The 13,845-nt window shown below is 37.5% G+C and overlaps 2 protein-coding genes across 2 annotated transcripts; both read left to right on the top strand.

Annotated features, from left to right (window-relative positions):
• Positions 1–381: 381 nt before the first annotated feature.
• LOC147278156 (uncharacterized) lies at positions 382–5,191 on the top strand. Its single transcript, XM_086250846.1, has 7 exons — positions 382–660; positions 1,265–3,391; positions 3,489–3,543; positions 3,660–3,808; positions 4,190–4,276; positions 4,517–4,645; positions 4,868–5,191. The coding sequence occupies exons 1-7, from the start codon at positions 592–594 to the stop codon at positions 5,000–5,002; spliced, it is 2,751 nt and encodes a 916-aa protein (XP_086106972.1). The 5' UTR covers positions 382–591; the 3' UTR covers positions 5,003–5,191.
• Positions 5,192–11,486: 6,295 nt separating this feature from the next.
• On the top strand, positions 11,487–13,721 carry BBX21 (salt tolerance homolog2). The gene is made up of 3 exons (XM_086250598.1): positions 11,487–12,072; positions 12,184–12,588; positions 12,737–13,721. Exons 1-3 carry the CDS (start codon positions 11,887–11,889, stop codon positions 13,022–13,024), a joined length of 879 nt encoding a protein of 292 aa, XP_086106724.1. The 5' UTR covers positions 11,487–11,886; the 3' UTR covers positions 13,025–13,721.
• The last annotated feature ends 124 nt before the right edge of the window (positions 13,722–13,845 follow it).

Genomic DNA, 13,845 nt, shown 5'->3' with positions numbered 1-13,845 from the left:
TGATATTTACATATTAAATTTAATTTAATTCATAACATCTATGTTAATATGCCACGTAATGTTATCATTATAAATAATAACTGTCATTTGATTATAATTTGAACAATCAATAAAATGAAAAATCACTAAAATTGCTTAACTTCATAATCTATAGAACTTTCCCATGATGATCATGTTACAGAATCTCATTTTTCATTTCTAAGATTCAATCATAGAATTTGATTCACTTTGTAAAATCTTCACGCTAAAAGAGCAATATATAATTTTGGAGGGATTCTTGGGTCAACGGTCAACCCAAGTACGGAGCAGGAGTCCACGGCAACCTGCAAGTCCAGTTAAACTCCAACACACTCACCCACTCACCTGAGGAAGCGAGAAAGGGCTGAGGGAGTTGCACGTGCCACGTGCCCTAACTTCTCACATTGTAACCCCGGCCACCTGAGAGGCCCAGACCACCGAATTCGCTGTCGACGTTTCACAAAACCCTCTATAACCCCCTCCAACAATCCAAGGCCTTCACCTACTTGCCTCATTCCCTTTCTTCGTGCTTTTTTCTATGGTAGAGTGAGAGAGTAACCGAGGGGTGCAGCCATGGGAGCTCTTTCTCCACTCTCTTCTTGGATTCCCGAAGATGATATTTTGCTCAAGAACGCTATTGAGGTGAAATTTTGATGTTTTCTTCATTGTCTTGGAATTTTAATGTTTGAAGCCCTTTATCAGCTTATAATCAATCTTTGATTTTTATTTTTTTGTGTTTTTATGGGTTTTGAAATTTTGGGTTTTTAGTGTTAAAGCATGAATGAATTGTTTGAACAAGAGGGTGTTTCAGGTTTATCTGTTACAAGTATATTGGGGGTATTTAAGTCTAAATTCAAGAAATAGAATCAAGAAATTGGACAAATTTTAGATAACGGAAGGTGAATACAGGTGAAATTACTTTCTCCTGTGCTAGAATCATTGTTTCCACTGGTTTCAACTGCTGACGTAGGTGGGTATCTTAGTCTAATTAACGACTATTTGCCTCTATTAAGCGTGTCGGGTCAGAGACTCAGAGTGGAATTTGTCCCCTTTCAGTAATAAGTTAGGATTTGGCATTTTTAAGAGTTTTGATTTTGACCTGAAATAATTTGTGGTGTAAGTTTCCATAGAGGCGTGAATACACACTTTGTTTCAAAAATTTTGGAACTGTTATCAGATTTTGTGTCCAAGTATATTATTCTGGAAAACTTGATTTGGATTTGGTACTCTTTTATTCTGTTTGCAGGCTGGTGCTTCCTTGGAGTCACTTGCTAAAGGTGCAGTGCAATTTTCTCGAAGATTTACTGTTCGAGAACTGCAAGACCGGTGGTATTCTCTCCTATACAATCCAGTTGTTTCTGCAGATGCTTGTGCTCGCATGATTGAGTTTGAGTGTACCAATCCAACTCCCCCATCCAAATTTAATAGGTTGGGGAATTTGAAGGAAAACAAAGGTGTTGCTGGAAAGAGAAAAGCTGAAAGTGTTCACAGTAGTTACTATGCTCTGCGTAAAAGGATCTGTACTGAGCCATTTAACTCTATGGAGCTCAATTATCTTGTAGCACCAAGTAATGGAAACTATGCTATAAATGGAGATGAGCCTGTATCTGGAAATGTCATGACTGGAGATCCCATCTCAATCCCTTTTGGATTTGAGGGGTCAGATATGGATACTATGCATCATGATTTTCCTCAAAATCTGATGGATGGTGGCACTGACATTGGTGGTGTTTTTACTGCTGATACCTTTAATACAGGACTCCAGAACCCAGCTGAAGAAGATTTTCCAATGGAACAGAATAATATACATAATGAAAGTCCTCACATTATTGGAGACAATCTGCCTGTCACAGGGAATGAATGTGAGGTTGAGGAATTCAGTCAACTAAACGAATTGCCAGATTGCAGCCTGTTCAATGCTGATGATTTAGGTATGAAACCCCCGTATTCACTTGATCAAATTAATGGTGGTGAGGGAAATATGTGCTCCAAATTTGAAGGGAATCGGGTCTTTAAATCACCTATTTCAGACAGTGGTGCATCGTTTCACAACTTGGAATACTCATCTGCACTTCCTGAGATGCCTATGTGGAGAGATGATCCAGCACCAGCTATGCCGGCTGATGTTGGCCATACAGAAAATGATATATGCACCAGAGATGCTTTTGACCTTCCTGATGATATGGATGCTAAGAACACAACAACATCAGGGTATGATGCTCACTTGGGTATGGAGGTGAAAGTCAATATGCCATGTGGTGATTTCAAGAGTCCAGCTAGTGCGGAAGGTTATTTGGCAGAATTGTCCAATACTCTTTTAAACTTTACAAATGAGGAGGAACTCATGTTCATGAGTGGTGATGGAAAAGATGTGATTGATAAGTCTTACTATGATGGCCTGAGCTCACTTTTGTTGAGTTCACCAAATCGTGATGTTAGTCAAGAACAGATGACCAATATAACTGAGCCAGAAACATCTGTTGCTCCAGTTATGTATCCCATTAATCCATCTAGTACATATCCTGGAGTGATAGTTGACAATAGGGGCAATAGGGGGTCCCCCAATGGTGAACATATGGCTTGCCATTCAGAGACTCAGGTACTATCATCTTCAACAGCTTCAAACTCTCAATTTCCTGAATTGAGAGATGGAGTTATCTGTTGCACATTAAACACCGAGGACTGGGATATTCCATGCAATGATGATATTTTTCTACCAAATCATTTGCCCCATTCATCAACTTCCTCTACAGGTAAATGGAATTTTCAAGAAGCAAATAAGCCAATATCATCATCTGTTAAGGATTTCCCAGGTAATCAAGGAAATAGTGACACAAGACCCTGCTTTATGCAGAAAGAACAAAAAAATCCGGGAGAATCTCATGGATCTTCTCCGATTAAAGGATCACAAATGGGTCTAAAACCTCCACTAGGTAATTTTGGGGTTAAATATGAGAATACTAAGACTGACCCCACTGATGTGGCATCTACGAAAGCAGGTCATGTTAGTAGTGGTCCGGGTCAAACTTATTCAGCCAATGAAAGCACAAATCCTCTACCTGGAATTCTGAAGGAAGAGATTAAAGAAAGTATATTGGCAAAGGGTCTCAGTTATAACTCAACTGAGTCTCATATGCAGAACCCAGATCTTGATTATGATAGCTTTAAAAGCTATCCTCAGACAAGCACTAGTGGCACTAAGCAGGAACTTGATGCATCAGCTACAATTAGAGACCATCAATCATTAGATGCAGAAGTGATGCCCATACATATTGCTGTCTCAGAACCAGAAGTAAACCCACAGACATCAGATCAAGAGGGGCTTTTTGAGAGTGATGATGATGTACCATGTTATTCAGATATAGAGGCAATGGTGAGTCCTAAAATTCCGATCATCTAGGTGATGTTTGTTTTGCTTATCAGTTTCTTAATTTATCTTTCAGTTTCCCTGACTTCTGTTCCACCTGCAGATACTTGATATGGATTTGGATCCAGATGACCAGGACTTGTATTATAGTGAGGAAGGTAGTAGTCTGTCAAGCTATTTTTCATTTAATGAGACTAATATTTTTGGTCCAAATAACATATGTAAAATGATTCCATCATATGCCTTGTAATTTTGAGTTGTTCTCTATGTGCAGTCACAAAATATCAGAATGAGGATACTAAGAGGGCAATCATAAGACTGGAGCAGGGTGCCTATTCGTATTTGCAAAGAGCCATTGCAGCTCATGGAGCATTTGCCATTTTGTATGGGCGTCGTTCTAAGCATTATATCAAGAAGCCTGAGGTATTTCCATTGCTCTATAAATGCATACCCAACATATTTGGGGTTGGCTATATGGATCCTTCTTTTGTCTTTTCTCTATATCTTGGGATTGGTAGTGGGTTTTCACCCCATAACTGAATTTGGAGATCCATGAATTTTGCCATTATGGAGCAGGAATTTCTTTTTTTTCTTTTTTTGAAAAGAAAAAGAAAGGAAGAAGAGTAGTAGATTTTGATTGTTTTACTAAATTTCAAAGCTTGCTCAACCCTTATTAAAGCATAAGGGTTTTGAACTTATCTTTTTCAATGGAGTTATAGACCAGAGGAAGCTAATGAAAAAGGTGCCAATTAGTCCAAGTTAGATATGGGTTGAAGCTGTGAATATAATTATCTATCTTTGCAGGTTTTACTGGGTAGAGCAACAGAAGATGTTAGTGTTGACATTGACTTGGGAAGAGAAGGGCGTGGTAATAAAATCTCTCGGCGACAGGTAAATTACCATTGACCACCTGAACATATTATTCATATCAGTCATACAATTACCTACCCTTTTCCTTAAAAAAAGTTTGGAAGTACAGATGTATGATTATATATATATAATATTAGCCCATTAAATCTCAACAGTAATGAAAGACCATATGCTGAACTGAACTTAGGTGTCTTCAGATTATGCTGTTTACATCTTCTTGCTAACCTGAAAAAGGGCATTCGTTCTTTCTGCATTTGTTAGGCAATGGTAAATATGGACAAAGGTGGATCTTTCTATCTGAAAAATCTTGGGAAGTGTTCAATCTCAGTAAATAGCAAGGAAGTATCCGCTGGACAGAGTGTAAGCCTTAGTTCCAGTTGCTTGATTGAGGTATTTTCCTACAGTTCCTTTTACTAAAAATGATTCATAGGTCTCCCTAGCTTTATTGCAGATTTCTTGGCTGTTTTATATCATTATATGCAATATATGTGTGTTTGGTCTTGGATGTAGTTAAGTTCAAATGTATATAGGTATCGGCAGTACCGCTTGGATGAATGGTATTTAATTTCCTCAAAGTTAACAGATGATTTTCTACAAATGGTTCATTTGCAGATAAGGGGAATGCCATTCATATTTGAGACAAACCAAACTTGTGTGAAGCAATATCTGGACAGCATCACCATGGTTAGCCCAAAACAAGAGTTGACACAAGAGCACCAACTGTGTATGATAACGGAAGTGCCATGAATGGAGGTGGTAATGCGCTCAGAATGTGCTAATTTTTTTCTGCACCTTCTGGTTCTCTAGTTAAGCCACTTTTTCTCTGTTGTATTTGACTACTGTTGGAGGTGGACTGTGTTCTAAGAAGGCATTTACCTTCTCATTTTTTTCAAAGAAAAAAAAAAATTTACATGATCGGCCATTCTCTTGAATGTGAATTGCAATACCTGAAATAATAGGAAAGAATTGTTGCACCGGAAATCTTAATTACTCTATAGCAAAAGGGTGCTCCATTGCGACTCTGTCGGTATTGAGGATCATATGAAAAAATAATAATAAAAATAACTTCATCACAAAATAAAAAAATAAAAAAATTAGATACGACCAAATTTTATAATTCAGATGCAAGCAAAGGAGCTTCAGAGTCCACCAAAATGTGGATTTTAACAAAGATGTAAAATTGATGGAATGTATTATCTAAACTTTCTTTTACATGCATTATCTGGTCCAAAATAAAATATGGGTGAGAGAAAAACTTTATTTAGCTGCTGGGATTCGAACTCAGTTGATCAAAATCAAACCAGTTTGCTTGTGCTAGAGGGAATTTGCTACGGTGCACTGAAGTAAAAATCTATACGAATGTATATGAAATTGAAACAATTGCTATCTTGCCAATATTACCCTCTCTTCAGCAATTATATACGTGGCAATGGTTCATTGAACCATTGTGCTTAAAGGATTCTACTAATTTATTACTAATCAAAAAACAAAAAGAGAAACAAATTATTGGGAATTTTTATTGCTTAGGAATTAGGATCAACAGTGAGGGTTGGATGAATGATAATATGGTATTTCCTCAAACTTAACCAAATGATGTTCCATAAATTGTACGATGATCAATTTGCCAGATAATTAATTTGGGGAATGCCGGCATTCATATATATACTGTATACATACTTGAGAAATGAGAATTGAGACGAATTAATCGATTAAACACGATGATGATCGTGTGAGGCAGTGTCCTGATTGCACCATCATTCATCAAGATATATTGAAGATTATCCCAAATTAAACAAGCTTAAACATATTTAAGATGGAGCACTACCAAATGGGGAATTATATATACCACAACTGCACAAGTGCCATGAATGGTAATGGATTCAGATTTCGATCAAAAGGTGTTCATTTTTAGTGCATGCACACTTTGTCTATATGATCTGGTTTCGATCTCTAAGCCAGTTTTTCTCTGTTTGTGAACATATAATATTCTGCGATATTGATGATGATAGGATTAATAATGCTCAAATATGATAGCATACACCACCAATATATATATTTATATTTATTGCTTGGGTCTTAATTGGGGACATGGAAAAACAACTTAATTAAACATAGTATAATTAGCTGCTGAATATTCATACACGTACATGAGTTTGAACAAATTATATGTACGTGTAACCAAGCAGCTCTTGGGATATGGGAGAGGCAAAGAGGCTTGGCTCTTGACCCTATGACCCTTGGGAGGGGTACGTAGAGACAAAGAGAGACGGAGAGAACCAGCTATATACTTATACCTTGATCATATATTGTCTGAATGCAGCTATATATATATATATATCGATCCAATATTCATATAATCCTATGTCTCACTCAGCCCATCCTAGTTCTCAATCATCTATCTCCCTCTCCCACTCCCACGCCCATGCCCTGATCCATGCATGCATGCTCACAGCTTGCTCCTATATATTATCAGTACGATCCTTCCTGATCCAATAATATTAGTTTATATGCATGCAATATCAATTTTCTTTCTTTCTTTCTTTTTTGATTTTTATTTTTGTGAGCTATCATCAATGTAATGTAAGAAAAAGAAGAAGATCGATCATGGCCTTTATAGACATATGATCACGATCACTTTACAAATTGAACATGTCTAATATAATTGTAAGAAGAATATATATCCTCACAGCTAGCACCGTATCTGTACAGCTTATGACAATATGCCTAGCTAGCTACCTTGTTGTTTCATATATTAATTAATTAATTCAAGCTCGATCAGCACTTTCCACATTAATTCCCGTCCAAATGAAAGGTATTCGAATCAAATATTAACACAGCTTTTCGTCCATAATATCTTAACTGTAGCATGCATTATACGTACCGGCAACACCTTCCTATAATCCTATGCCCTCTCAAAATTAATTAATTAATTTTTATCAGAAATGTTTTATTTGTCTTTTGTTAAGTGATATTAATTTCTTTACATCCCTCACATCATATAATATACGTGATAAAAAATAAAAACACATTCATATAATATAAGATATAAGTATATATAACTTTTTTTTGGGGTCTAGATATAAGTATATATATATATATATATAACTACATATGCATGTAATGCTTTAAAGTAATCATTTTAATGTTGACCATAACATTTTTTTCCAGTAAAGATCAACCAGCATATATGAATTAATTCCTCTCTCCCAAAGTCCCAAGGATTCTTAATTATATTATCTTCAATTAGTTATTTGAACCACAGATCGATGATGCATGGGCCTATTATTCATGAACACACTATTAAGCTGTAAGCGAATACACACCAAGCCCACTTCGTTCAAAGTGACTTTATATATTGCAAGTCACACAAGAGAGGAAACCATATACAGATAATAAATTAAAGGGAAAAATTTTCAAACAGGACACCTAGTTTGGGGTCAATCTTAGTTTAGGACACCAGTTTGGGTTTGTGCTAGTTTAGGACACATATTTAGGATTTGTATTAATGTGGGACAATCCGTCACTTCCGTCAAGAATTCCGTTAAAAATAGACATGTGCCATGCACATGACCTATTTTCAAGGGACAAAATGGACAATTCACCATAATATATTAAAATAATTAAAAATAAACAAGATTAAAACTAAAAATATATTAAAAAAGTTTAAAACTATAAACACAAAAAACACAGACAAAAAAAAAAGGATTGAAGAGGGAGATGCAGATCTCACCCCCCCCCCCCCCCGTTTTCACTCAGCCCCAACCACCTCCGGCGGTGGCTTTACTGCCGGCGACGACCCACCCTCTCTTCTCTCTCTCTCTCTCTCTCTCGGGCAGCACTCCCTGCACACACCCAGCTCCACCCAAGTCCAGCCCCTCCGGCCACTTTCCCCGACAACCCAAGATCATCGGCGAGCTGTTCTCGTCGGCGCCAACCCCCCCAGACCAGTCCCCTTTGCCAGCCCGCCGCTCTCTCTCTCCTCTGTTCTCTCTCTCCTTCGCGCCCCCTGCAAGCGCACATGGCCCAGCCACCTGACGCCGACCACCTCGCCGACCACATTTTTTTTTGGTTGTCTTTTTGGGCTTATGAAGTCTTTGGTTTTTCATAGTTTGGGGTTTTATGTTGACTATTATGGTAGGCTATTTTTGTGAAAAGATTTGGTTTTGGGTTATCTTTGAATGATTGAATCTCTCCTCTTCTCATCTGGGTTTATATTGAGATCTTACTGATTTTTTTTTTGGATTCTTATTGATGTATTGGGTTTTGTAACCTTTGTTTGGTTAAGTGTGGATCTGAGTGCAAGTTTCATCTCGAAAATAATTAAAGCACTTCGCTTTTTTTTTGTTCTTTTTTTTGCCTGACTAGATGAGCAATTTCAATTTGGCAAAAGAAGAGAATAAATTTCTTGTATATGTGTATTGGGTTTTTGCAGACAACATCGAGGCGTTTGGCTGATAGGAAGGTGGAGAGGTTTGAGAAGAACATAATGAAGAGAGGTGCGGAGATGAAGAGAGAAAGAGAGAGAGGGGGGAGGGTGGGTCGTCGCCGGTGGGTAAGGCCACCGCTAGAGGTGGTTGGGGCGATGTGCAGAGAAATAGAGAGAGAAAAAGGAGGGTGCGATCTGCAGAGAAAAAGAGACAAAGAGAGGAATAGAGAAATGGAGGGAGAGAGAGAGTGAGATAGAGAGGGGGGATGGTGGGGTCACTGCCGGCAAGTATGGCCACCGGAGGTGAGTTGGGGCTGGGTGGAGAAGGGGTGCGCTGCCATCTTGTTCTTCTTTCTTTTTTGTTTTAGTTTTATTTTTAATTATTTTAATATATTATGGTGAATTGTCCATTTTGTCCCTTGAAAATAGGTCATGTGCATGACACATGTCTATTTTTAACGGAATTTTTGACAGAGGTGACGGATTGTCCCACATTAATACAAATCCTAAATATGTGTCCTAAACTAGCACAAACCCAAACTGGTGTCCTAAACTAAGATTGACCCCAAAGTACGTGTCCTGTTTGAAAATTTTTCCCTAAATTAAAATGAAATGCAATTTACACTCCAATAGATTAATTGGTTTAGCTAGCGGCCCTATATATAGAACCTCAAATCCCGAAACTTTGTCTGCTGGCCATAATCAATTTGTGATATATATCATATATATAGCAAATGATTTTTTTTTTTTTTCCTCATCATTGAGCTAGTAGTGATCCTGGAGATATTTTTAGGCAAAGTAATATATAATACTCCAAGAATAATATATCATTTGAATGAATAAAGCACAAAAGCTTCAAATTCCAGCAAAATGTAAAACAAGCTGCAAGCATATCGTTCTTGTTGTCCCCAACTGAATGCTGGGTGACTGTGACCCTCTTACTCACACGTATGGTCAAGATTCTATCCGTATATAAATAGCATCTTGTCAAAACTTTAACAAGCTAGCAGAAAAATCTATAAATAATGCCAAAAGAATTTTGATATATTACTACTAATTAATTTAGGGTCGGACCAAGCTGGCAACAAGCTGCATTATATGTATATTATATAATTAAGATATTTTGGTTACCCCTAAATCTAATGGCTTATGGTCCTCTTTTGCCCATATATCCTGATTTGTCATAATTCCATGACCCAATGCAATTGTATATACGTGCTCCCAATTCTTTCTTCCCACCAATAACGATCGAGGGTATAGTAGGGTTATCGGGCATCTGCCCATACTGCTATTCCTAGAAATATATTGTATAGAATTTAGCTATAGATAGATCAAATGTTTTCATTCTAGAATTAGACAGTTGATATTCATATTCTTAATTAATTTGTCATTTTATACTTTAAATTATACATAAAAAAGTGAATAATTATAAACTGAAAATATGAATAGCATTACTCTACAATATAGCACACAATATGACGCTGATCAAACACAAATCTTTTTCACTAGGAGGTCTTAGTTAACAACTTAACACATCTGATCTCCATTATTAAGCAATATTATTACACGTACCCTTATTTGCAACCCAACCCTCGAGACAGCCGAGACTCTAGGCTCTTTTATCCTGCCATAATTAAACAAGTGCTGTTTGCTTGAATTCATAAATGCACACTTTAAGCCACCCATAAATGAATCCGGCCCCCAATCGCAATTGAGGTGAGAGGTCCCATGACCCTTAATTGCGGAGAGAATAAGAGTATTTTAGATCTCATTGCTCCTCAACATGTCAACACATATGATATTGTACTCACTTCTATATAAATTATACATTAATTACCACTTTACCAGAACTAGACATATCATAGACAAAATAATCATCATTTCGTAAAAAGCTACGCCGGATTAAGCTACTGTCCATACATAATTGAGTGTAGCTTAGTTTCCATATATTATTGGTTACATGAAGTCTAGTTAATATTTCTGTGATTTCAGTTTCTGAAACAGTTAGGTAGCTAGCTATTTTATTCAATAATACTAGTTGTCCCACATTTTTTCTCCCACATTTGTATCTCATGTTATTACTTTACTAGAAGGGTATTTCCTTTTTTTTTTTTTAATTTTTAGTGTCCAATATATGAATGTCATGTAAGATAGTATGAAATTGTGGTATAAAAATATGGTAAGTGTAGCATACTGTATTTTATTTACCCATATCTTGTTCTGAAGTTAAATATATATATATATATATATTTCATGCCAATGCCAACTCAAAGAAAAGCGCAATTGGATCACTTTCGAAATCAGTTATGAGTATGATATATCCTTAATTTATTCCTTTCCCTTTTGAATAACCAAAAACGCACATATGCACAAGAGAATAATTAAGACGAAATTAATACTAAATAGCTAGCTAGGATATGATGGTCTTAATTTGCGTTGTTAATTAGCTGTTTAATTCAGTATTCACATTTCTATGAATTTCCAAGTTTACTTTAGTGTGTGGATTAGTGGGGAAGGTGGTAACCCGCTAGTGCTAGCAACGTTAGCAAGTTCCAGGTTCGAGGGCTGCCTTGTTCCGATAAACAAGTTCTAGATTTCATCAGGTCAGTTGGCAACATGCAATTTAAAACAAACAAAACAAAACCCAGCATGCATGGGGCCATGGGTTTGGGTCAAGAGTGGTCCCAGATTATGGGTTTAAGAGGAATAATCCAAAGTGATTTACTTTACTTGGAAGTGGGAAGTGGGAACACATCAACACACAATGCCACAATCAACCATTTTTTTATTTATTAAACCGACAGAAAATTGCATGCCCAATTGCCCAAATGAAAAACAAAGCTGCCCGTGCTCCACCTGACAACCCAGATATATATAGTTAAATTTGGTAACTGTAATTTGCTGAATATTCACTGATCGAGTAACAATTTAAGAAATTAACCACCTAAAAATATTGTTCTCATCACAAAGGTTCCCCAGATTTTTCCCAGATTTCATTGCCAATATTTTATTGCTCTTCACTACTCTTTACAGACTTTACTCTCCTTTATTTATTCTCTTTATTACCCTTATTTTCTCCCTTGTCTCTAAAACTAAAAGCTTCAACCCAACTGCACAGTAGTCCAGCCCCCATCTCCCTCCCTCTATCTCCTTGTCATATATTGATTGTATCAGAATCAAGACCAAATTGAAGTTAAAGCAGCAGATGAAGATCCAGTGTGATGTATGTAACAAGGACGATGCATCGGTGTTCTGCACCGCCGACGAGGCAGCTCTCTGCGACACCTGTGACCACCGAGTCCACCACGCCAATAAGCTCGCCTCCAAACACCAACGCTTCTCTCTTATCCACCCCTCCTCCAAACAATTCCCTCTCTGCGATATCTGTCAGGTACATATATAACCCACAAACCCCTTCTTGATTTGTGATTCCACTGCTTAATCTTTGATGGGTTGGTTTGTCTTTGATTGTCTGATCTGGGTTTCTTCTTATTCTTCGTAGGAGAGAAGAGCTTTCTTGTTTTGTCAGCAGGACAGAGCGATTCTATGCAGAGAGTGTGACCTTTCGATTCACACCGCCAACGAGCACACCCTGAAGCACAATCGATTCCTGTTTACAGGGGTTAAGCTCTCTGCTTCCTCTGCAGTTTACACATCTTCATCCCCAGTCACTCTAACACGCGCTTCTGATCCCAAGCCTCAGCCTTTAATCAACAACTCTGTTTCAGCTACTGTCTCCCCTGCGGTTTCAAACCCACCTTCTTCAATTGGCAATAACAGCAAATCTGGTGGGATTTCGATAACAAATGAGACGAGTAGCATATCAGAGTACTTGATAGAGACGCTTCCGGGTTGGCACGTCGAAGACTTTCTTGATTTCTCTTCTGTTCCATTTGGTTTCACTAAGGTTTGCAGTAATTGATCACCTTATACCTCTATTGGTTTTAAGTTTTATTGAAATCAACAAATCTGGGTTCTGTTATTCTAGTCAATATATTATTGATTAATTGACAACATGGATCTGAAACTTGCATTCTTTTGATTGAATATGGCAGGCTGATAATGGGGTATTGCCGTTTTTGGATGCTGATCTAGAAAGCAACCTGAGCTCTTTCTCTTCAGAGAATATGGGGATTTGGGTCCCTCAAGCACCAGCTCCTCTGCACCAGTCACAGTCACAGATGGGTGGTGACTTCATTGGGTTCAAAGAGACAAAGGAGGCTGCTGCAGCTGCAAACATGAAAGCAGCCAACAACAGATCAATGTGGATGATGGATGATTGCTTCACAGTTCCTCAGATCAGTCCTCCATCTATTGGCTCCAAGAGGTCAAGACCTTTTTGATAGAATTTAGAATTCAACTTCCAAACCCTTTTAGATATTTTGAAAGTTACTTTTCACGGATGTAATTTTCTTTTACTTTTTTCTTTTTTCAGTTTTTTTAATTTTTTTCCCCACTTTCTGTATGAGCTTGAAGCCTTCAACAATCCAGTTGGGGTTCAGCTTCCTTCTCTTTTTCCTTGTACTTGAAGAATGCAAGAAGCATCATTGTAAATATCAACTGATTTTCAGAAGCTGCGTGCTTTTTGCTTTTCAATTTTCATTCAAATTCTTGGAATATGTATGAAAATGGAAAAGTTACAAGAGTTTCACGTGGAATTTGGCTGTTGAAAATGTGTGAAAAATTGCAACATATAAAGTAGCTAGTTTCCAAGAAGTTGAGAAAATAGATAGTTAGTAAGAAGGTTACAAGAGTAGTTGTAGTAGTACTGGGTACTTGTCCAAAGTCCAAAGGACATGTCGACATATGACAATATTGGGTGGAATGGAATTGAAAGTAGATGAGATGAAGAAGTAGATGGCAATGTGATGGCGACGTTGGCAATGAGATAAGCAGGCACAGAGTGGCAAAAAGGGATGGGCCCTGGGGGCCTTGTTTTGTTTTGTCTGCAAGGCACAACTTTTCTTCGTATGGGGCAAGTGCACCATCGCTTTCATCACAAAACGAGTTTCGGTTTCTAGTACTTGGTATTGGTGAATGGTGGGTTTCCTCTCCTCAGAATAATGAAATATGTATAAGCCACCAGCCAGCACAACAATAGTTGTCGGTAATTAAAACCTTTATTGCACAAGATGAGGGCTTTCAAATGCAAACGTCATGGCAA

Source organism: Dryas octopetala, chromosome 7 (genome assembly GCF_963921425.1).
Source record: "Dryas octopetala chromosome 7, drDryOcto1.1, whole genome shotgun sequence".
Taxonomy (NCBI): Eukaryota; Viridiplantae; Streptophyta; class Magnoliopsida; order Rosales; family Rosaceae; genus Dryas; species Dryas octopetala.
This window is presented reverse-complemented; position numbering and strand designations above follow the sequence as displayed.